The sequence below is a fragment of the Emydura macquarii genome, unplaced genomic scaffold, assembly GCF_026122565.2.
Source record: "Emydura macquarii macquarii isolate MOO-44397 ecotype Brisbane River unplaced genomic scaffold, CSIRO-AGI_Emac_v2 contig_670, whole genome shotgun sequence".
Taxonomy (NCBI): Eukaryota; Metazoa; Chordata; order Testudines; family Chelidae; genus Emydura; species Emydura macquarii.
In genome coordinates this window covers 446,133-470,306 of record NW_027130807.1, presented here as the reverse complement: position 1 = coordinate 470,306, position 24,174 = coordinate 446,133, and the positions used below count along the sequence as shown (strand labels likewise).

Genomic DNA, 24,174 nt, shown 5'->3' with positions numbered 1-24,174 from the left:
AGGCCATCATTCATGTACAGTTTGCCATCTGGTAGCTATACGGGCAATGGTTCTAGGAGCTGGCTTGCTCTCTTCTTCCTTGTCTGGTATCACAGCATGAATGGCACCTGAGATGGCCACTACAGATCCCATGGCAACCCCAGCGTCAGAAATCTCTGGGCAATAATGTTCATTAGCCCATGCTGCATCCAACCAGACTGCAGAACTCAGCTCCCCCCTGGACTCTGCCAGAGGCTTTCCCTGACCTCCCTTCCCTCAGCAGATCCCAAACTCACATCGGCTTCCCTTTCCATAAATGGCTGTGGAGTTTCACTCTGGGCACGTAGGGCTGGGATGGTCTCAGCTCATTGCTGGGGAGGAGAGGGGGGAAGTTATCTGGAGAAGGGGATATAAATGGGGTAGCGAGAGAAGCGGTGGGACACATGAAAAGAAGGCGGGTGCTCTCCATCAGTCTCTCGTAACAAGCTGCTCTCTAGTGGCCTCAGTTCCTTCCTCAGAGATGACCTGATTGTGCTTCTGCTTGGAGAAGCACCTAGCCTGAGAGGTCCCTGCCATGGTGGGCAGGTTCCTCTGCCAGCATCCTAGCAGCTGCAGCAGAGTGGCTCTTTCTGCCCCTCTCTGACTCTGATCCCTCTTTTTCCTCCCTCCTCAGACCAGAGCCCCACGTCCCTCCTGCCGGCGATGAGCATCAAAGCCAAGTCCAGGGGTGTGACGGGGAAGGTGATCTCCCACACCAAGTGGCCAAAGACCTCGGAACGGGCGCAGGGCTTCGGCAGCCCTGATGCCAGCCCCTTCTCCCCCTTCAGTCGCATTCAGAGCAAATCCAAATACATCTCCAACCTCTCGCTGTCGCGCAACAGCTTCCCGCCGGGGCTGGCCCGGCAGCAGCGCAGCATCACCCAGCCCGTCAGCCAGCCGCCCAGCATCGCAGGCACCGGGCAGGACGGTGAGTGGGCCCCCTTCCCTCTTTCCCGGCAGTCTGGTTGGCTCAATCTGAACGGCTGCATTACACACCTGAAATGTCCTTCGGCGGGTCTGTAACCCTCCCCTCCCCCACACTGCAGCCAAACCCAGGCCCCCATCTTCCCCCCTGTGTGACCAATCCTGTAATCCTCTCATTCCCCCCACCGCACAGTGGCCATGCCAGCGCGCTGCCCGAGGGATCCCCATTTCCCCACGCTGCCTGGGAGTAATAGACGAGAAAAAAATCTGTTAGGTATTTATATAGTGGCCATCACTTTAGTATCCAGGCAATGGCATAATGCCCCTGTTACCTCCCCTCAGCCTCAGTGTGGTGACCCCACCCCTACAATGGCTCTGGATGCAGGCCAGTTGTCATGCTCCTGGCAATTTCAAAGGGATCTGTTGTTCTTAGTCACCCAGCTCACCAGAGCTGCTGGGGGCAGGGTGCCCCGGCCTGCCTGCAATATGGCCAGAGCTACAGAGGCACCAGTAATGTCAGCGGAGCTGAGCTTGCCGCCAGCAGAGCTGCGTTCTGCCCAGTGCTTGTTAAAGCCTTTTGGGAATGAGGGGTCTTTGCAGCCCTGGGGGTGAGGCTTTCTGGAAAGGCCAGGGGTAGCAGGCCAGCCAGCAGGGCCATTGGGTGTGGTGTTCTCCAGCATCTTGGCTTGAGCATTCATAATTCCTCTGCAGTTTGGGGTGGGGGGGTGATGCTTCCCAGGGTACCCAGAGCTGTCAGCCACGTTGCTAGCACCTGCCCTTAGTGTGAGGGAGCCTTGTCTGTGCCTGCCAGGGGTCGGCTCCCCAATCCCACCGGCTGCGGACAACACAAGCCCTGCCCTCTAGGCCTCACAGGCCCTGATGTTCCTCCACTGGTTAGCGATAGGCACGGTCCAGCCCCTGAGCATCTACCTGGCGCGTCCAGCTCCTGGGCCACTGCACACCGGCAGTGTTCACTGCTTCCAAAGAAGCCGTACAGTCCCGCTTACTAGTTCCAGCTCAGTTCACAGCACTTGGCTATGTTTGTAGTGAAGTCAAGTATTTAAGTTTATTTACCAAAGCAGAAAGATTAAAGTAGTAGCAAGTGAAAGTATTGGAAACAAATGGCTACATGTAAAACAAAATCATAACCTGCATTTTAGAGCCTAGACTTAATTCACAAGGTGCTCTCGTGTCTGGTGGAACAGTGGCCCGCAACCTTTCCAGACTACTGGACCCCTTTCAGGAGTCTGATTTGTCTTGCTTACCCCAAATTTCACCTCACATAAAAACTACTTGCTTACAAAATCAGACATAAAAATGTCACAGCACTTTGTACTGAAAAATTGCATTCTCATTTTTACCATATAATCATAAAATAAATCAATATAATATATTGTACTTTCAGTGTAAAATATATAGAGCAGTATAAACAAGTCATTGTATGAATTTTCAGTTTGTACTGACTTCTAGTGCTTTTTAATGTAGCCTGTTGTAAAACTAGGCAAAGATCTAGATAAGTTGATGTACCCCTGGAAGACCTCTGTGTATCCCAAGAGGTACGTTACCCCTGGTTGAGACCCCCTGTTGTAGAATAATGCTCACCCAAAACTCTTGCAGCATTTTAAAGCCAAGCTGGTTGTGATCCTCCTTTCATGAGACGAACACATTGTTAGCTTGCCTCCTAGGTGAAGTATCTTGTATGTTTCTTTGTCCCCTAAGCTATACCATTCCCATCCTTTGTCTTTATTCATCGACAGGACAGCCCCACTGAAAGCCGTTTCATCTGATAGATTTCCTTTCTTGTAGACTTTACAATCTCTTGATTAGCACCTGGCTCAATGTGCAGCCAGACACACCACATGAGCACACAACACACAAATGGCCAGACAGGGAGATAGGCATCTGTTACCTCCTGCCTGAAAGGAACATCTGCGAGGTATGTCACCACCTGGTGACCAGTTTTAACTCCAGCACCTTGAGAACATAATTTTTGTTATAGATACATGACTCCTTAAATATTACCCATACATGTTTCACAATGATTATGCCGACCAATAGGCTGCTGGCTCTCAATAGAGATCTCACGTTACCCTTGGTGAACTACTATGTAGATAGCCAGTCCAGAGGATCCCTGTAAAACCCTATGCACCCCTGTGCCCTCTGCCAGCTGCCATCAAGAGCTCCATGGGGTATCACAGAGCTATGTCGCCCATACCCTAACCCCCATGCATCCAATTGCCCATGGCTGTGTGGTTCCCACACAATGCTTTACCTCCAGCTTGCTCTCTGCCATACCAAACCAAAGGAAGTAAATGGGCAAGAGAGAGAGAGAAATGCTGCATAGAGAAGATCAGTAGCTTTAGCAACATGATGGCACCAGAGCCCAAGGATTGGCCACTCCTGTGCTTGCCTGGGGTTAATGGGACCCTCTTGTCTTCCCACTGATGTCAGTGAGAGGGAGAATTACAGTCCCAGATGTAGCCCACCTCCCTCAAACAGTGGAGGTAAAGAAGCTGTACAAAGTGGTGATCAATGCTACCTGGGCCCAAGGAGGGTAGAGAGGGAGTAGCTGTAGCATTATCTCAATGTGGGCTATAAACCCACCTGTGTGGCCCAGTCCAAACACACTGAAAGAGGGCAGTGCACCCCCTTTCTGAAAGGTGCAGCGATGATGAGGCAAAGAGAGCTGCATGTGTCTGGCACACGGGGTAACAGTCACCTCCATGTCCCAGCTGGCCAAGGAAGGGAAGCGAGGAGCCTAAAGGAATTAGGATAGGGATTTGGGCACCTAAATCCCTTAGGCTGCTGTGAAAATCTCAGCCTGAGTCAGCAAGAGTTCCCCTCCCTCCCTCCCCCCGCTGATGTTAGGCACCTAAATTACACATCTAGGCACCCAAAGTGAGCGACTTTATTACTGGGGGGTCGAGAAACCCAGCTGCTACAGGAGTCCCTGGGGTCAGTGAGGACACAGCACCTCTGCAAATCAGGCCACTTGTTTAAGGAGGGAAGCTGAGTGCTTGAAAACCTTGGCCCCAGCCCCGAAGGCTGGGCAGCAGGAAGCACTGTCTGTCAGGGAGATCAAGTAGGCAGTAGACTTACCCTGCCCAGGGGAGAACAAGCCAGGGGATTAGTGGGGAGCCTGCAGACAACTAACTCCTCTGCACTGAGGGGGCTTGGGGCAGGCATAGACTCAGGGATCCCAGAAATCCCTTCCAGCTCCAACCGCTCTGACTCTCCAAGCCCAGGAGTTCTGGCTGTTTTCCCCCTTCTCACTAACCTCTCCCCCCTCTGCAGGGCCGGACGCTTCGCTCCGCTCCATACGGATTGTGGAGAACGACATGGCCATCACTGCCCAGTACTGTGCAGCCAGCGACGCATGCAGGTGAGTGAGAGGCGGCACCTGACCTCCCCCTGAATGCTGAGGGAATGCCAGAGTGACAGCTCCTGGAGCCGGAAGTCCTCTGGTTACCCATAGGGCAGGGGCAGCAATTGTTTCCACCCATGCTCCTCTGCTAGCCGTCACAGCCTGCAGAGGCTACCCCTGGCAGGGAGAGGCACTCAATCTCCATCCCCCAGTCAGTCCTTGGCCTCTCTGCTGGAAGTGCCAGCGGGGAGGCCTGTGACTCTCGACTGCAATGAGGTTTGTGATGTGCTCACTGAGCTAGTAGGAACTGGACTGAGACACACACCAGCCCATTTCACATAGGCCGCCAGTCATCTAATGCCTTTGAGCCACTGCCGACCTAGGGCCATGTTTGGAGCTGATGCTCTAGAGATGAGAGGTTCCATATCCCATCCTGAATCTTCTGCCCCTCCAGCCCTGATGGGCTATGTTGGAACCAGTGTGCTGGCGACGAATGGATGTGCACACCATTGACGATCCCTTGAGCCACATTACCCAAGCTCTGTCTTGTGCTGCCACCCAAAGAGCCCGCAAAACCTTGGTGGGGCGCTGCCCGCTTGGGCGGGGAACGCAGCACCCATCCCACAGGTGTCGAATTCTCTGTCTGCAGGAGAGGAAACGTCACCTACCGCATCCCCATCAGCTCATCTACAGCTGTGAACACCAACTTGACCTTGGAGATGAAGTGAGTGGAAACGCTTGTCTGATGCTGGCGTCCAAGAGGGAGGTCTACAGTGGGTAGGGGGGTGAAGGGTTTATCAGGGTGATAGTGAGTGAAAAGGGACTCGAAGGGATTCTGAGGGTAACAGTGCAAATGCAGAGTAGGAGGGTGTCCCGGATCCACAGGATCAGTGCTGCGCCCCAGCTTTGGAACGTCTCAAGAAGGAACCCCTTCAGTGTGCCAGACCCCCTAGGAGAGTTGCTCTTCCTCCAGGGCAAGTCATGCAGCATCACTGGCTCCTGAGACTGGACCTCTGGGCTTTCCGCCCTCCTGCTTCACACTGTGAGCTCTCTTCAGTGAGTCCAACTGAGATAGGCTCCTGGTAGAGACTTATCCGCCTTTCAGGGATTAGTACAGTGACACCAGTGTTGTCAGAACAGCTGGAACACAGCATAGGAAGGCCTTAGGTTAGCACAGAAGACTGAAGGTTAAAGCCTAGTCCATTCTGGCTAGTCTAATGCCCAGCCAAGCTGTAGTGAACCCCAGTGTTCAAGCTCTGTCTCTCCCTTAGGCCTGGTTTACACTAGGAAACTAGGTCACTATATTACCCAAGGGTGTGGAAAATCCTGGGGTATGAGGGGAGGAACGGGTTCTGGGGGTAATGGCAGGAAGGGAGGTGTGTGAGGGGGAGGAGTGGTGGATGGGTTTCAGGGGGCAGGAGGTAGTTATGGGGTAATGGGACAGTGTGTTAAGCTGCTGGGGTTCTGTTTGAGTGGCCAGTCTGCTCTCATGGTGCCAGCTAGAGCTCTCACTTCTCTCTCTAGTGCCTCCTCTGCTGTGTCCATCTACCTTTGTGGCCTTGACTTCAGTGACCCATGTCAGAACACAGTGAGCGTGAACAGCTCTGGTGACACCACAGACACCCAGGTAGGGACACAGAATCCCTCAAAGGACAGGCACCATTTGGGCAGCCAGACTGTCCTCGAGGACCCCTGCGCTTTGTTGTAAAGGTCCCTGGTGTCCCCAAGCTATCTGGCTTCTTGAGGAACAACACGGGGTGCTAGGGCCAAACCTGGCAAGCCTGTGTCTTCACGTTGAGCAAATGGGGTGGGGTGTAGTCTGGGTGTGAGAAAGGGAGAGACCCAGTTGGCTAACGTGCGGGTCACTGACATTGTGCTTACAGCTTCGTGAAACTGAATCCTCTGACCCCCAGCGTGGGGCTGCCTTCTCTGTTGTGTGACTCCCGCGAGTGTTAGGAAACAGCCCAGCTTGGGCCGTGAGCCTCAGTGCCTGTACAAAGCTGCTCCCAGAGGGTGGACGGATGGAGGCACAAATCCGACTCCTAGCTCCTGGTTTTTTTGTCTGTTTGTGGGTCTAGCTGCTAGTCTCACTGAGGTTTCCTTGAGGAGTCTCCCCCAAAGAGCTGTGCTGGTCTTCGTGAGGCCGCTGACAGGACCAAAGTGGCTGCCTCTGTGGTGGAGTCTGCTGGTCCTGTCCATCTCTCCAAGGACGCGCAGCCTGAACCTCTGTCATTCATTGGGCTCTAGTTTGACCTTTCTGCAGCAGATTTTGATACCCCAGGCCTTTGGTCCTGGCGCAAGTGACTGTGACGTCTCTGCCTTCCTTAGCATGAGACTCCACTGCTGCTTCAGCTTTTTCAAGGCATGGTGCCTCCTTGTCTCTGGCCCCACAAGGAGAGAAAATTATCCTTGCACCTGACACAACAAGCCTGCGAATCTGGCTGTCATCGGGGTCCCTTGCGCTCTGTGGCACGATAGGCCCCAGCTCCTCAGCAAGACCTCTCCCCCCAGTTTCTGGGGCACTGTTGATTATTTAAATTTACTCCATTCCTATGGAAGACTCTTCACTCCCATCCCCCCACCCAGGCCCATGTGCATTGGGTTTGCATTAGCTTAAGTTAGTTCCTCTTTCCCCCCACATCCTGCTGCTGCCCTTCCCAAGACTCCCACTGCTTGCACGCTAACATATTCCTTTGTGCCAACATTCCCTTAGCACCATCTGTTCCCACAGTGTCATCCACCTCCAGGTCACCAGTAGCTCTGCCTGCACCAGCCGATTTAGTGGCACTACAAATATCGTTGGCATCAGCTAATCCCTTTTAAACCTGTGTTTCAGGGTATCAAGCCCCTCTAGCTTTTGAGCCATTCTCAGCGCTGTCCCACATGCAGCTCTTCGAATTAAGATTCAGATCACCAGCCAGAGATTTATACTCCGGGTTTGCAGCTTTAGGTTTACACCATTCAAACCCATACGTACCCATCTCCCCATCCATCACTTTGGTGGCATGATGGCCATGAGCCAGCCCCCTCTGCAGACAAATTGTTGTAGTCTCAGTCAGCTGCTGTTCTCAAGACAGCTATCAATCTGGATAAACTTAAGCAAGTGCCTGAGCAGGATTTAGTATTCCCTCTCAACCATCTAGCTCCAGCGTTGGTTACTGTGGCCCCAAACAGGCAGAGAAGGATTTCAGTCCTTTCTCAGCTTTGCAGAGTAGAGCCTCAGAAGCCTGATGAGCAGGGATCCTAGTTTTCCATGATACGAACACCCAAAATTCGCCGATTAAAAAAACCAAAAATCCACGTTGTTCCACGATTAAAATGAAACACTGAACTTTAGTTTCCCTAGCCACAATATATATATAGTTATCAGTTGAACACAATGTTATATTGAGATATTTACAATTTTTAAGCAAGTTCGAAGCCTACCAATGCCATCAATCATCATAATAAAATACAATCAATCGAATTGCAATTTGTAACCTGCAGCCTTGCAGCATACAGCACAAAACAGCATATTACCATCAGCGTGAAATTTGTCTTGGCCAGACTCAGTGACACGATCTTTAGAGGTGGTTTTTAAAGTTTTCGGCATCTTTTCATAACTTTAATTACTCATGGCTGGAGGCTGAAGTGAAATTTGAGTTACAATAAAACATGGAACTCCTGTATGCCATTGTTAAAGCAGTTTACTGGAGTATGTTTAGTTATGTAAATTTAAAGTGCATTCAAAAATCAACCACAAGAGGGGGAGGTTGCATGCATTGAATAAGTGACACTGGTACTTTCAGTGAAATTTAGTTAATAGTTAATGTATGTTTTTATTTTTTCACAAAGAGTAAAAGTTAAAGATTCACTGTAACAACGCAAATTCTGCATTTTTCTGTGGCAAACAGATTTATAGGATCCCTGCTGCTGAGTGGAGCAGGCCAGTTCACCGCTCAGCATCCCTGCCCACACAAGGGATGAATTACGTTAATGCCTGGTAGTAGTGGGTTCACTGTCTCATCCCACCCGTTTTATCTTCTTTCCCAGGAAATGACACACCGTTGGCCCATGGTGATGATGTCTTTCCAGGAGTTCACCTACCACTTCCGAGTAGCCCAGCCTGTGAGTATGGGACATGCTGTGTCCTCTGCATCATCCAGGGCAGAGCTGAGGAGAGAGATGTGACCAAGATCAGTGGGGCAGCCCACACACTGAACCCCCCACAGGACTCAGGCTCTATGGCCTCATTCCTATCGCTCCCCAGAAGGGGGGCTGTGAGAATTCCAGAGCCCTGTACCCCCCTCAGGGCAGGGATGCATGTGTAAATCATGGCCATGTTCCCTTTGAACATGGATGAGCATGTTGTGGGGGCATGAAAGTTAGTTGGGGTGAGTAACCAAGACTTTCCAAGTCACCCAGTGCAGACATGGGTGTGGGCAGGGAAAATGCAAAACTGGAGCTCTTTACTCCCACAGCCTGAGACTGTTCTGTTTTTAAACACTTGGGAGGTGAAGGGTGGCCCTATGCAAATCTTGCTAGCGAATCCTCCACTTCCCCCGTGCACAAGTGGGTTAGCAACTGAATCCTGCTCCTTCTGGGGAAGTTTCTCGTGATAGCCCTCTCTTTCTTACAGGGCCAAGCCAACTGTAGTACCACCCCGGAGCAGATGGGACACCTCTTCACTGACTATTATTTCCAGTTTTACTGGCTCTGTGAGTGAGTCCCAGCAGCACCAGAGCCCTTTGTTGGGAGAGAGGAAGGGGACTGGTGAAACCTATCAGACTGCCCCATGCCTTCCTCATTGAACCCCCAGCTTCCTTCTGCTCCCGCCTCCCCCTCGGGGCTCTGAGCTGCTTTGATTCTGTCCTGGGGATGACAGACACTGAAGTGTGCCACAAAGAATACAGGACCTCTGCCAGGAGCTACACAACCAGCACCAGGGGTCTACTGGACGTGCCAACCAAACATCATAGCCCACAACCCTGGGATGTCCCGAGCAACTCTGTCCATCTCCTTACCTTCTGTGCACCCTCCTTCCTCCCTCTGCTACACTGTATTTGAAAGTGTTACACTGGATCATGCGTGGATGGGCTTGTCCCAATCCCCAGAGCTGGGACTATAGTGTGATAGGCCTGTCAGTTCCTGTGGCAATGCAGCAGCTCTCTGCAACACTGGAATTTCTCATCAAGACTGGAGCTCTTGTCAATGCTGAAACACTGGAATTCTGTCTGGAAAGGAGAGCTTCGCCTGGACATACTGGAAGTCATACACTGGAGTTGCTGTTCCTGCTGGTTGACCACTGGCCATTTTCCTGCATCCCTGCTGCATAGGATTCCGGGTGACATTGGGATGCTCCACATGGACAGCCAGAAAGAAACCCTACCAAGGAGGGGGCTGCACAGGGATGGGGTTCCCAGTGGTCCCTTTCCTCCCTGCCTCCTACACTCCTTGCAGATTAGGCCTGAACAGATGAATTTAAGAACTCCACAGAACCCCTGGTCAACTGAAGCCCCAGACCAGCCTGTAGGCAGGGGCTTGCCCTTGATCGATCCACCTCCCCCCCGCCCTCCCAAGACATGGGAAGAAGAGGCACCTCAGGAGCAGTGTCACCCCTAAATACATCTCCGTTAGGGGCCAGTTTGCAGGTGTTTGTTGTTGTACCCCATACTCCCATTGCTGGAGTGGGGACTGTCCCTGTGACTAGAGTAGCTAGAGCTGGCTGGTCCCAGGGTCAGCCCCAAAGAACATCCCCTGGAGCACAAGCTCAGCCTGCCTCTGCTGAAGGGAGGCCCCCCCGCACGGACTGCTCTGCAGGATGGGAACGGGGCTGCTGGAGACTCAGGTGACTAGTTTCACTGCACCTACTGGTGAATGCAGCTCTGTCCCCGACAGGTCTCTGCAAGGGGAGGGGCCAGGTGACTCCAAGCCTGGCTCCTGTTGCCCCTGGGTAAGCTGTTGAGTGTATTATAGGTATTTTACTGTTACAAGGTTTTAACTTGCTAAACTACTGAATTTTTTAAAGCAGCATAAAAACAGGCCTCTTAATTCTGTCCTTACTGATCTATTTGTGTCTTACATAGGAAACCAAAGGGGGCCAGTGTTGAGCCCCAGCCTGAAAGCTATACTGGTGCTGGGGGAGCTAGGACATGTCAGACTTTGGCAGCTCTTGTATGTGTGTGTCTTTCTCCCATCCATCCCCCCCCCCCCCCCCCCCCCCCCCCCGCACCTCTCACCAAAGGGGGAGGGAAATTTCTGCAGTCTGAACCTGTGCCAGGTTAATCCTGTGACCCAGTTCTGTAAGAAAGTGGCAGCAGCCTCTGGGGAAAGGGAAGGAGCAGGTGGAGGAGTAAGCAAGGCAGCTGGGGAGGAAACTCCAATCTGCAATCCTGAACCAAACTACAAAGCTGGCTCCAGAGGCATTAGTGTTTATCCCTTAGCAAAATCCCATCACCTGATGTAGGCAGCTTTTACTGAATTGGGCCAGGGCCCAGCTATATTATAGCAAGGGCTCTGAGGACTGTTTTTACATGCTGGAGTGGAGCAAAATACAAAATTGGATTCCAGACTTCAGCTGCTGTCTTTAGACAGCAGAGCAGATCTATTCATGCCTCGGCTATAAGGAATGTATGGCTGCAATTACTCTAATTCACTAGCATCTGGCTCTGTTGGCCAAAGATAGATGGCTTCATTATGGCCTTTAAGAGCCTATGCTTATCTCCCTGTTTTATTTTGGGGTTAATACATAGCAAACATAACTTCCAGTTGTCTGGAGGCCTGCCCGCACACAGGCCAAATACTTGCAATGCTTGGTGAACTATGGAAGTTGGAGAGTTGGTTCCCCTAAGGATCAGGCCCTTTATTTGAAGAGGTGGTTTCAGGCCAGGTCATTAGTTCCCATTCTGTGCCTATCAGCAGAGCACACTTAAGTGGGTATTAGTAATCTAGCTACTAAAATGCACTTGCCGCAGGGAGCTAGAGAGCAAGTATTGAATGCCCAGTGAGTGAGTGTAGTTGGGGCAGTTTTTCTGTGCCACACCAGGCAACTAATGCAGGAGGACAGAAAGCCCATAGCCTGGTGGTCCCTGAATGCAAAGCGCACACAACTCCAGTCTCAATAGGACTCAGCATTCCTGCCAGCAATTTACAATCCTCCCCTGCAGCTCTTTGCAAGATACTTTTTACATAACTCTCTCCTGCACTTTGCCAAATGGAGGACAAAAGCTGCCCATAAAAGAATTCCCAGCTTAAGACTAAAGCAATCACTGGCCCCAATCTTAAGAACTCCAGTCAGCAAGCTCACCGAGTTTGCGAGAGGTAGCACTATCAGGCTCACTCAAAGTTTTCCTCTTGTGTTTTTAATAGGAAACTCACTGTGTGTTTTAATTTAGTAGAGCTGGCCTTGCCCATTGGTGGGGCTAGACTGAATTCACAGCCTGCCTGCAAACACCACCACACAATTCCCCCTCAGACTCACTGGTGTTCTCAGAGGTGGTGGCAGCTGTGGGTCTTCCCCATTGCCTTTCACATCATTACAGAGGAAGCAACCCACCGGGTATTTATAAGTATGATATGTAGCACTTCGGGTAGTCCCATGATGCTTAAGCATAGGGTCAGGGTCAGTGCTTCTGCCTACTGGCACTCCTTAACAGCCGCAGTAACACCTACCTCTTTTTCCTGCCAACACACGCTTAAAAACCAGAGGCCTGTCCTACATTTACAACTATTTTAAAGCAAGAGGGCAGTGGTTAGTTAATACCTTAGATATTTACAAGACACAGTAGGAATAGATTCAGAATGTACTTTCAGGAAAACTTTTCTTTTATAGTGCTTTTCATCCCAAAGTACCTCACAGACCACACACAGATCATGTCAGCCAAAACACAATGTACTGCTGCAAGATAGGAACCAGAGTTTCACAGTAGGGTTGTAATTGTTAGGGAGTGAAATGACCACATGATGGCACCAGAGCCTAGGGAAACAACTGGCCAACTGCGCTGCTTAGAGTCAGCTTCCCAAAGAGGTCTCTGCTCTACTCACCTGTAATGAAAGGCTTTCTTCTTACCCCCTTTCCAAAATAGTAGCAGGACGTAACAATTAGGCCTGTGCCTACGTGAGACGGAGAGAGCTCTGAGCAAGTGTTTCCAGCCTCACAGGCAGGGAGGTCCCCTTTCTCTCTGCAGCTGGAACCTGAAGCTTCATCTCTCTAGACATTTTTAGCTGGAAAGACGGAAGGGATGATAAGTGTGAATATGGGGCCACTTTCTAAAGTTGTTTGGGAGAGAGTTTGTTTCAAAAGCAAATTCACGTATCTTTTGCCCTACTTTTAAAGCTTAAAGCCTGTAAATAAAGACTGCTGCATCACTGCGAGGATTAAGGAAAAAATAAAGCACTAATTTTTTTGTTTTAAATGTTGCTGTCACAGCTTTAATCACTGTATATTGCCAGCAATTTTGGAGAGTTGCATTCTGAGCAGATATTAATGATTATTGGTTTTTATTTGCTCAGGGGGAGGCTAAGCATTGCTTCCCTTTCTTTCTGATTTGTATTTATATTTTGCTGAGTTTGAGGGTGCTGGTTCTCAGGACTCCCCCACTTTTGTTTGGCTTATCTAGACTTTGTTTTATGCTGGAGGTAAATATACCTATATAAATAAATATATAAATACTGCTTTGTATCCAAGTTTGGCTCCCTGACTGCTTTACTCCACCAATGAAAAAATAGTATTTCTTAATGCAGTTGTTTATAAATTGTGCCTTTCACACAACTGGGCCCAGAGACCACAAGCAGCAAACACCATGAGTTTCCTCCAGACAGCATCAGTTACCTAAGATGCTCAGATGTGGGCAAGTTAAATTCCAAGCTGTGTCCATGCGTGTGGCTGCAGACTGCATTTTAAACTGTACATAAGGACAAGTATAAAATGGAGCAGTCACCTTATACTCCAGCATTGACAGGGACTAAGATGTGGAGCAAGGAAATTAAGGATCTTCTTGCAGGATGCCATGTGAAAAACAGATGAAGCTTCTGCTTTAGAGCTATAAATTGTGAAGTGAAGCACCTCAAATTGTGAACTGATGCAATGGTGGGAGAGTAGCTCCAAGACACATTATACGTTGTATGCATAGTGCTCTCAATTTTCAAAGCAGTGTACATGCAATGTTACACCATGCCTGTGAGGTAGGTAAGCAGTATCCATCCTTTTATAGGCAGGGCAATAAATCATTCATTATCCCAGGACCACAGAATGAGCCAAAGCCAAGATTATACTACTACTTTCAATTGAGGCTTGCAAAGGGTGTGACTGATGAACGGGCAGGAACTGCAGTCTCTATTTTTGAACCTGTGGCAATTTTACAGCAAACTGCTGCTAAACCTAAATGTTATTGTTAAGCTGTCTAAGATGCTCCTCCTCTTTGTTGTTTTATTGGTTTCATATCAACAACTTCCTCTTGACAGTGCCCATTTGGTGTTGCAGGCAGAGGAGCCTGAGCAGCAGCATTGTGACTGAGTTACCTCTGACGTCATCACTGTCTCCCTCCTCTGCCTGCAGCAGCAGATGAACTAAACCCATTTTGACTGGGCAAAGGTAAATGATCTTGCCTGAGCCAGGTATAGTGTGGAGGGAGCCACAGCACAAATCTCCACCCTCAGTCCTGCTCAACCAATAAGTCTTCTGAACTGAAGCAGCCCAAGCTATTCCAGTCCTGAACCCCTGCATTCCTTCAGCTGTGTCAAAGTACTCAGTTCTGTCCTGTACAGAAATGCCATCATATTAAGCGTTAGACCACATTTTGCTCAGCCAATAACACATTCTCTCAGAGGATCTCTTCCCAGGACAAGCATTAATTAGCACAAGACCCACTAGGCAGGTATCCACACTTCGCAGCTGAGGACTCAGGTACTGATAGAAAAAGTGGCATTGTGACAGGGTGTACAAACCCTGCACCAGGCAAGCAGGGATGAAAGAGCAGCTTTCGGCTCAAGCAGTCCAACCCTGCGAGGCATGTTAATCTTGGAAAGGGAGAAGCCCAATTCAGAAGGGTCAAGCCTGGGAACACAGACAGATCTCTCATCCTCAGCTCCCAGAAAGAAGTGCAGCAGAGAGTCAAGCCACATTAGGTTGTCTGTGAACACAGAGCGGTAAGACAGGTGGCTAAAAGATCCTGGTAGGACAGAGGAGATCATGTTATTCATTATTTTGGTTAATTTAGTTTCCTGTTTGAAATCTTGAGGACTTGGACTAGGAGCTTGGCTGAAGGGCAGATTCCCAGAGAATACAAACCCCCTGAGGAGAAACTGAGCCAATAATAGGAAGTAGCCCAGGGAAGAAGCAAGTGGTCTGAGAAGACCGACCTTAACCACTTGCTACAAGGGTCTGTGGGCTGGAACCCAGGGTCAGAGGGAGGGATTGGTTTCCCCTATAGCCTCACCGGGGAGACAAGCATGAAGACGCCAGACACAAGGATCCAGAACAACAATTGGGCCTTGATCTGGACCACCGACCTAGCGTGAGGTCCTGGGACTTTTTGGTGAAAACTATGGTTTACCTGAAAGGGGTGAAACCAAACATGACATAGCCAGAAGGCAGAGTCAAAAGGCAAAGGGGACCACCAGCCAACTTGAACAGCCAGTCAGCTGGACTACAGAGAAATACTATAGCATATGACACATCTAGCCAGTAGGTGATGCTCCAGCTTTAAGTCACTTTGACACACACATCACTGGAGTCAGAGGACATTTATGGCAGAGCCAGGAACAGAACCCAGTTTCCCCCTTAGAAATAGGACCATCCATCCTTTCTCCCTGTAAGATCAGGGTAATAACACACTTTCTTAATATAACTGAAGGCTGGTTCTATCCAGACAGGCGAAGTCAAATTACATTATAACTTAAGCTTCCAACATGGTTTTTAAAAAAAAAACGTTTAGAAAGGCTGTGGATCTGAAACATTTTAAAATCTTGTTTACCACCATGTGCAGCCATGCCAACGAAAACAAGTACACAGACCTGAGAACACTTTTCCCTCCCAGACAAAGTTACCTTTGATTGGTGTTCAAGTGGGTGCTGAACAAACAGGACCTGGGACTTTTTGCATAAAGCCTGGCCTGGTGCCATACTTGAGTGAGGGATATTGAAAGCACCAGCACTTAACACAGATGACCCCAACTGCAGCTTCTCATTCCAAAGCCAACTCATTGAAAATAACAGTAACAGCTATGCTGCAATAATGCAACAGCTACCAACAACCTGGCTGCTTTGCAAACTGGGCTTCAGATCAAAGAAATTAGCCTCTTCACAGTTATAAGCAGTACTCACATTACTCAGCTGCTTGGACGTTTTCAAGTGAGCCATAGATATTGCCATCCTGCTTGCATGGAATAGGTGGAGTATGAGGAACTACACTGTAGTGGCTCCATGCATTCCTCCAACAGGATACCAGAGAGTGGTGATGGGCAATGGAGCTTCAAAGTTCCCATCCACAGCATTCCTCAAGGATCTAGCCTGCCTCCCTTCTCTTCACCATCCATATAAGGACACAAGCTCTGATAATAAACAGCATGCTAAGGTTATCCACCTGTACAATTTATTTTTTAGTCTCTTGTAAGGACATTGGAAGGATGCCACAGTGCCCACAGGAGACCAGCACCTGGTTGAAGAGCAGCTGGCTCAGACATGGACAAGACTGAAATGATGCTGATTAGAAGAGGGAAATTCTCCAAAGAATTACTAGGTTCACTGACCATTTATCAGTTTGTGCAAAGCCTTGTTGTCCTGAACAAATCACTAAGCCTGGATGATTAGATGACCTCAGTGGCAAAAAGTTCCACCACCATCTCCAGCTTGCTAGGAAACTTGGCCCCTTCCTCACAAATGAGAAACTGGCCAATGATCCATTTGTCACCTGCAGACAGGAGTATCAAACTCACTGCATCTGAGAATGAATGCAATGCAGAGAATCCAGCCTGTTCAGAATGAATATAGCGCTCTCCCCAATTATTTCAACAGGGCAGACTTCCATAAGCACATTACCTTTATGCACCACTCCATCCTGTGGCTCCCAGTCTGCTTCTATTGCCAGTTCCAGGATATGGACTAAAATGATCTTCAAAATTTTTAACAGAACACAACCTAACAACATCAGTAACCTCACCTCTATCCCTGACTCCACACCAAGACAGCTCCAATCTTCTGGGACAAAGTAATTTACAAAACCCAATGCAAAGCAAGAGGCAGTGATAAAGCATTTTTAGTTGAGGGAATCTGACAATGGAATGAGCTTCCATTGCAAAGTAGATCAATTCAGAGTCTGTCTATTTCTTGGGAGCACTGTGAGTTCTCGTTAAAGCTGTACCACTATTAGGCAGTACATTTAAAATACACACAGACACTTATATAAAACCCAAGCAAAGCTTCCAACAACCAGGGAAGGGAGAAGAGCACAAAACTCCATGAAGTCCAACAGGTCATACTACATACATTTAATTTTTCTTCGAAGCACTAAGGTATTACAGCGGTAGCCATTATAGAAAACCCTAAGATTGATAAGGATCATTGATTTACAGACCAACTCTCTCACAAGCAACAAGTACTAGAAGTGAACGTTGCATACCATGGGATTCTCACACTATGGTCTCTGGTCACAGTCCACAGAGCCCTTCATAGTGGCCCACTGAATGTAGTTTTGAGAGAACCAAGCATTGAAGAATTAGGGGTTAGATGAGGGCCACTGAGAAATCCCAGCTTTCCCATTGGTTACAGTAAGGGCTCTGCAGCTGTTCCAGTCTGTTAATCTGTCCATAAGAGAGATCCTTTCATGGATCATAGCCCCTCACCCTGGTCCTCTACAACTTTAGTTCTGCAGACCACAAAGACAGACTTCTTAACTCTGGTGATGGTCCACAGACTACAAATTGAGATCCACTGTGCCGAGTTAACAGCCTAGGCCACATTCATCTCTGGAGCCCATTGACTTCAATGGGAATTACTCATATCCTGCAGCAGAACCAAGCCCCTGCTGTAACATAACTGAGTTGCACCTGTAATACATTTGTTCACTTAACTCTAGCTGAGAGTTTATTTGGGAACATGATTTCCTCATTTCACTGAGCTTGTGCAATAAAATCAGATCAGCATCAGTTTTACTTCACACTTCTCCTGCACTAGCTCAAGTATGATACAGGATCACACAGATGGAAGATGATTAAGATCAAGTCCAGCTATCTAATAGAGAAGGAAGTAGTTTTTTGGAGAGGATGTATACGCTATTAAATTGAGATCATCTCGTGTTCTTGCTGTAAGAAAACAATTACTTTAAAAACATCTTCTCATAATACATTTTTACACCTTTAGATGTTGAAGTCTTTTTTTTTGTTTGAAACAAACTTTTAACATTATGCCTACACTCCTTGTCAGTGGATGGCCACTTACAGATGCTATGTATAAGAAAAGCTGCACTGTAAGAGTCAACTGGAAACACCCCCATCTCTCACTGTAGAGGAAAGTTGACCACTTCAGGGCTATACTCAGTTCCTCTCAGAATGACAGCAGTTGGCTGGAACCTGTGCAAGGGCCATTCTATTTCTGAACACAAGAGAGGATCTATCCAGGGCATGCTGATCTTGTGCTGAGATCAGTGCCGGTCTGAAAGTCAGATAAAGTACACCCAAAACATAGAACAAGAGCCCGAAGTTTGCTACATCACAGAACCAGCTTTATTCAGGCTTGAGGTGATGCACTGGGCTGCGCTCACTTGTCAGCGGACACAGTCTGCATCTGCGATGGGCCATATCCTTAAAATACAAAAATAGAAAAAGGAGGAGCTTCTGTGAGGCCTTCCACCTGGAATCTGAAATGACAGAGGCAGGAAGTTGGAGAGACAGCCTTCCCCAAAAACCAAACTTCTGCTGCTACCATAACTGCTTCCTATGACGTTAGGTAGAGGAGAGACTAGGACCCAGTGAACTCCAAACCCAGCTAAAAAATGGAAGTCAGCTTCTTTATTGGACCTGCTGTCTGATCCAGAAACAGTGGAATACTTTGAGGGGAAAAAGAACTGCTGTCCCACTCTTTGGACCTGCCATAATTCAAACAGTGCCAAAGGGAGTGTGTATGAAAGCAGGCAGTGAGAGACAGAAATTCAATTCCTTAACCCCACTCATTCCAGATTCATTTATTTATTCACCATTTGTCAGAAGACTGCTATAAACTGGGATTCTCACATTAAGATTAATACTGATTCCTCAAATGCACATGTGATTAAAATAACTGGTTTGGACTGGCATGTGTATGCCACTGAGCTGCCTTAATTAAAAAAACTCCTTGCACACAGTCTATACAGGGGGAAATGATGAGCAGCTCCACATCTGCAGAGAAATGTTAGATAAAGAGCTGAGCTCTGCCTCCAGGATAGTTGCAGCCCCTGTTACAGTGCTGGAGAATTAACCACCGGCAGCTATTCCACATACAGGAGGAGATGGTGGCATAGCAGCATCTACATCGACTGCCCTATACTCCAAACACTGATCCCCCAAGGGAGGTTTCCATACAGAGCATTCATCAGCTCAGGGTGTGATTCCATCTCCACGAGGTGAGAAATCTACAAATGCATAACTATCCATTATTAAACTAGCATCTATCAGCCTCTTGCAACTGTGAACTAGGCCTGTTGCCTAGATCTATACTTTGGTTCTACCGGTCTTACCTAGAGCAGTTCTCTGGTTTAATGTCACACATAGATACCGACCCACAACAGCAAGAAGAGAACTCCAAAGCCCATGAAAAGTGAAGCCACCAGAGAGATAAGCAGTTCCTTGTAGATGTCCCGGGTGTATTTAGTGGAAGTCACTTCATAGCTGAAAACCTAGTTAAAGCCATAACCAGAAAGACAGATCGGAGGATTTAAACTATCACATTCTAACTTTGGCCTGAAGATGAACAAAAAGGGTCTGGCGTTGAGGTAGCCTTATACCACAGCAATATTTACTAGGCAATCAAAGATCCCTGCAGAGACTGCTTCCCTGACTTCAAGGGGCTCCAGCAGGGCAGCCTTTCCCACTTCAACCTCAACACCAAGTGCTGTGAAGGAGCATTATTAAAAAGCAGGTTGCTGTAGGTTTACACCATGCATAACTCTAGCACATCCCCAAGCTGTGACTCCTCCTTGCTCTTGGCTCTCTAGCCTGCCCTCCTGGCTTCTCTACTAACCGCAAATCCTCCCCACGTCAAGCCCAGTCTAGGTACCCCCACTGCTGTCCTTTTCAGGCCATCCAGTTCAACCACAGTGTCTCCCCATCCTGGACTGTCCAACCTTACACCCTCCAAAACTGTCGGTATATCCCCCCTGCTTCCAGTTAACCGACCCCAACTATGATGTGCCCCTTTTGTTCCCTGAGGATCCTCAACACACCTAGCAGAGCCACTCCTACTTTACTTCAAAGGGCTCCTCTTCAATCAAGTCCCACCTCTACTATCAGTGGCACCTAAGTACACCCCGCTGCTGATTTCTTGCTATTCCTTAGTGGATGGATACACGAAGAACCAGGCAGTGAAGAACATGCCAATGGCCAGCAGCACCACAGTGAGGTGCGGGAACACAGCCGGGTTCACCGGGCTGGTGTATCTGCTCATGGTTTCGAGCTCCTGGGAGGAAAGAAAGAGCAGTGACATGCTAGCACCACAGTGGAAACTGCAGCCACAGCTCAAGACCCAGACCCAGCCAGACCCGAGACAGCTTCCCACACAGGCCAGGGCAGAGTTGAGCTCCACTGGGAAGACAATAACTCTGGGTCCCAACTCGATGGGAGGCGGGGGCAGGACACAGGTACCACGGGGATGGGGCAACCCTAGGGTCCCACCTTGATTGGGGGAGCAGAGCACGGGCACCTCCGGAAGGGGGCAGCCCTGGGTCCCAGCTCGATGGCGGGGCACGGGGCCCCAGAGGGAGGGGGCGTCTCCGGGTCCCAGGTGGTTAGGGAGGGGCAGGGCCCGGGCACCACCGGGAGGAGAGGCCCCGGGGCCCCCGCTCGATGGGGGAGGAGCGGCAGGGCCTGAGTGTGAAAGGTTCAGGCCTGGAGAGGGAGGAAAATCTCCGGGCCCAGCTCCGCTAACGGCTCGGCCGCCCAGGGCCGCCGGGCGGGGGATCAAAGGAGCGGAGCGGAGCAGCGCCCCCGTATCTCACCATCGCGCCGCTCCCTCGCCAGTCTCCACCCCCCGCGCCGGAAGCGAGCGGAAGGAAGGAAGGAAGGACACGTCTCTCCTCCGGCCCGGCCGCGTCCACTCCCCCGGAACCGGAAGGAACCGTAGCGCGGCTCCCCAGGCGGCGAGCTGGGCGCGCGGGGCCGCCCGGGAGTTGTAGTCCGCGCGCCGACCTGGGCGCGCTCTCCCCACACCGAAAGGCGCCGCGGGAGGAGCTCGGGGAGCCGAGCGAGTGGGACTACACTTCCCGGCGGGCAGTGCGCGGCGCAGCCGGGCCCCGCCCTCACCCAGCGCGCGAAGGCGCGATTCAGAAGTTTCAAAGGACGCGGGAAGAGCGGACTAACGGGAGTGTCTGGGCGCGCGGGGCCTAGTGACTCAGCGTGACGGACAGGTAACCCCCTCTTTCCCCTCCCCCCCACGAGAGAGCGCGCGCCCCGCTGCCTGCCTGCGAGCGCCCCGTGGCTGACGATACCCTACAACATTTTTCCCGGCGGGGGGGGGGGGGGGGGCTCTGGACTGGAGCTGGAGGCGGGGGGAGCCCTAGGGCGGCCGCGGCCCGCTGCCTGCCGTCCAGGCGGGCCCCTGCAGGGGGGCTCTGGCTGGGCGCTGTCCCGTGGGGGGGGGCAGGAGGGAATGGGTGATGTCTTGGGTGGGTGGTGTGCTTTGCAGGGTGCTGCAGAGCTCCGGGGTGGAAGCAACATCCTGGGGCCTGTGTGGCAGGGCTAGGCCAGGCGTGCACAGTGCGACTGCACGCCCCCCCCCCCCCGTCTCCCCAGCCTCCAGAAGGGTGTAATATGCGTTGGGGCCCTTCATGTGCTTCATTTCCCTGTTTCTTGTTGCTAGGATGGGAATCCACGGCCTGGCCAAGCTGATTGCAGATGTGGCGCCTGGTGCCATCCGAGAGAATGATATCAAGAGCTATTTCGGCCGGAAGGTGGCCATTGATGCCTCCATGAGCATCTACCAGTTCCTGATTGCCGTGCGGCAGGGAGCTGACATGCTGCAGAACGAGGAGGGTGAGACCACCAGCCACCTGATGGGCATGTTCTACCGCACCATTCGAATGGTGGAGAACGGTATCAAACCAGTCTACGTCTTTGATGGCAAGCCTCCCCAGCTGAAGTCGGGAGAGCTGGCCAAGCGGACTGAGCGCCGGGCTGAGGCAGAGAAGCAGCTCCAGGAGGCCCAAGAGGCAGGGGAGGAGGACAACGTGGAGAAGTTCAGCAAGAGGCTAGTCAAGGTGACCAAGCAGCACAATGATGAGTGCAAGAAGCTGCTGACCCTGATGGGCATCCCCTATGTGGAGGCACCAGGTGAGGCTGAGGCCAGCTGTGCCATCTTAGTGAAAGCTGGCAAGGTTTATGCAGCTGCCACTGAGGACATGGACTGCCTGACTTTTGGCAGCCCCGTGCTGATGCGGCATCTTACAGCCAGTGAGGCCAAGAAGCTGCCTATCCAGGAATTCCACCTGAACCACATCTTGCAGGACCTGGACCTAACATGGGAGCAGTTTGTGGACCTGTGCATCCTTCTGGGCTGTGACTACTGCGAGAGCATACGTGGCATTGGGCCCAAGCGCGCTGTGGAGCTCATCAAGCAGCATAAGACGATTGAAAAGATTGTGCAGCACATAGATACCAAGAAGTACCCCCTGCCCGAGAACTGGCTGCACAAGGAGGCCCAGCAGCTCTTCCTGCAGCCTGAAGTGGTCGACCCTGAGACTGTGGAGCTGAAATGGAGTGAGCCGAATGAGGATGGGCTCCTCCTCTTTATGTGTGGGGAGAAGCAGTTCAATGAAGAACGGATCCGCAATGGGATCAAGAGGCTGAGTAAGAGCCGCCAAGGCAGCACTCAGGGTCGGCTGGATGACTTCTTCAAGGTGACTGGCTCCATCACCTCAGCCAAGCGCAAGGAGCCAGAACCCAAGGGCTCAGCCAAGAAGAAAGCAAAAGGCAATAGTGCAGCAGCAGCAAAGTTCAAAAAGGGGAAATAAGCAGACCTTCCAGAACTGTCCTAGTTCTCTTCCACTCCCAGATCCTCCAGAGGTTTAAATTTGGTAGAGGATCCCATAGTCTTTCTGTATTGCTGTAAGTTATACCAGAGGTGGATGGTGTCTGTGCTGCTTCTGCTCCATATAATGCTTTCCTGTTAGTGAACCAGATGACAGTCTCACAGCAACAGTATAGGCACAATGCTGAGGGAAGAGAAGGACAAAATAGTGGAAGGGTGGGGAATTAGGAGGAGTGGGAGAGATTGACAAACCAAGGGGTGAAGGAGCTGCACTAACAATCCAGTGACAGTGTTCATCAGCTTCAGACTTACTTTGTCGAAAGGCCCACAGGGACTGGATTGCTGCAGAGACTGTGCATGGGGAACACCTTATGTTACTCTCAAGCAGTCCCCTCTGGTTGACTGAAGTAGTGCTGTTGACTAGCTACAATGTGAGCCAAATACTGGAAAAGGACAATGTCAGCCAAATGAACCAAAAAATCAAATCAAAGTAGAAGAACATGGAAGGGATGGAGATTGAAGCAGAAAGTGAGGAAGAAATGAATGAAATCCAAATGTGGGGGAGGGAAGTAGAGAACTACATAAAGAAATGAATTGCTTACTTTAATGGTAATTCTGTATGGTTTTCCTTCATTTATCTGTATGTATTAGTTTTGGATTTGGTAATTAAGTGATTGATAGACAGCAACCATAGAAATTTAAAACCTCCTCTTGAAGTTTGACTCTCCCCCACCTCTATTTATAAAATTTTGTGATCGGGGAGGGGCAGATTCTTCCCACAAAAAGTGCGAAGTTTAACTCTTTGATATGGATTATTTTGGTTCCACTCCAGATCCCAGCCCTGTGTTGGTTGTTCCCACTATGTAAACCAGGAGGAGCTGTGAGGGAACTGTAACTCCCCAGGTTTAACACTTATCACTAGGTTTTATTTTTTTAAGTTTTGAAGAAGAATGTAAATAAACCTAAAAGTGAAAACCTATTCAGTTGTTCATTCAGATATGAAATGGCTTCTTCAGTGCAGACCATTCCAAGGAAAAAGTTGTTCAAATGGAACAAAGGTTAGAAAGCTATAGGAAATGTAGGTGATACAAACCTTGAACATTATCCCAGCCCTTCCCACAAGCTGCATCCAGGCTGTGTGGAATGTGAAGGAGCGAGGATGTGAGGAAGATGTTTGCTCTTCCCTTACGCCATTCTCTGCTTCTCCAAACTGTACAGGCTACCTGATACTATTTGCATTTTCCATTATAAAAGTGCTGCACAAACATGAATTTGTGCCTCTTGAGGTAGGTTCCATATTTTCCATATCATTACAATGGGAAAAGAGAGACTGATGAAGTGACTCACTCATGAGTGGCGAGAGTGGTCTTCCAGATTCAATGTGGGACTTGGGTATAAGTGGATCTGAATTTTCAATCCTGGCTCAGAGTGATTGAAGTGAGCTTTATACAAAGTCAGTTAAATTCTCGGAGATTCACTTTTCTTCTTCTATAAAATGGCAGGAACAGTGATACCTACTTCACAAGGTTGTGAGGCTAAATTAATTATTTTTATAAAGCACTTTGAGATCATGGAATGGAAGGCACTATAGGTAGGAGAATATCAGGATTGCTGAAGTGACAGCAGAAAATAGATCTCTTGAACATTTTTGCCATTTTGCGTGGTTGCTACATTAATTT

The 24,174-nt window shown here is 49.7% G+C and overlaps 3 protein-coding genes across 6 annotated transcripts in view; 2 read left to right on the top strand and 1 right to left on the bottom strand.

The window, feature by feature from the left end:
- MYRF (myelin regulatory factor) overlaps positions 1–13,476 on the top strand; it is a 105,432-nt gene extending 91,956 nt beyond the window's left edge. For all 4 annotated transcript variants that reach the window (XM_067541504.1, XM_067541502.1, XM_067541503.1 and 1 more), the window contains 6 exons: positions 653–946; positions 4,237–4,324; positions 4,956–5,030; positions 5,831–5,933; positions 8,339–8,413; positions 8,925–13,476. In XM_067541504.1, the coding sequence (XP_067397605.1) occupies positions 653–946; positions 4,237–4,324; positions 4,956–5,030; positions 5,831–5,933; positions 8,339–8,413; positions 8,925–9,011 (722 nt within the window). In that variant the 3' untranslated portion in view covers positions 9,012–13,476. The remainder of the gene's footprint in view (positions 1–652; positions 947–4,236; positions 4,325–4,955; positions 5,031–5,830; positions 5,934–8,338; positions 8,414–8,924) is intronic.
- Positions 13,477–17,980: 4,504 nt separating this feature from the next.
- On the bottom strand, positions 17,981–20,598 carry TMEM258 (transmembrane protein 258). The gene is made up of 4 exons (XM_067541500.1): positions 20,469–20,598; positions 19,821–19,930; positions 18,993–19,143; positions 17,981–18,137 (listed from the first exon to the last, which is right to left on the bottom strand). The coding sequence occupies exons 1-3, from the start codon at positions 20,469–20,471 to the stop codon at positions 19,017–19,019; spliced, it is 240 nt and encodes a 79-aa protein (XP_067397601.1). The 5' UTR covers positions 20,472–20,598; the 3' UTR covers positions 17,981–18,137; positions 18,993–19,016.
- A 36-nt stretch (positions 20,599–20,634) lies between these two features.
- Positions 20,635–23,474, top strand: FEN1 (flap structure-specific endonuclease 1). The gene is made up of 2 exons (XM_067541499.1): positions 20,635–20,876; positions 21,329–23,474. Exon 2 carries the CDS (start codon positions 21,330–21,332, stop codon positions 22,476–22,478), a length of 1,149 nt encoding a protein of 382 aa, XP_067397600.1. The 5' UTR covers positions 20,635–20,876; position 21,329; the 3' UTR covers positions 22,479–23,474.
- The last annotated feature ends 700 nt before the right edge of the window (positions 23,475–24,174 follow it).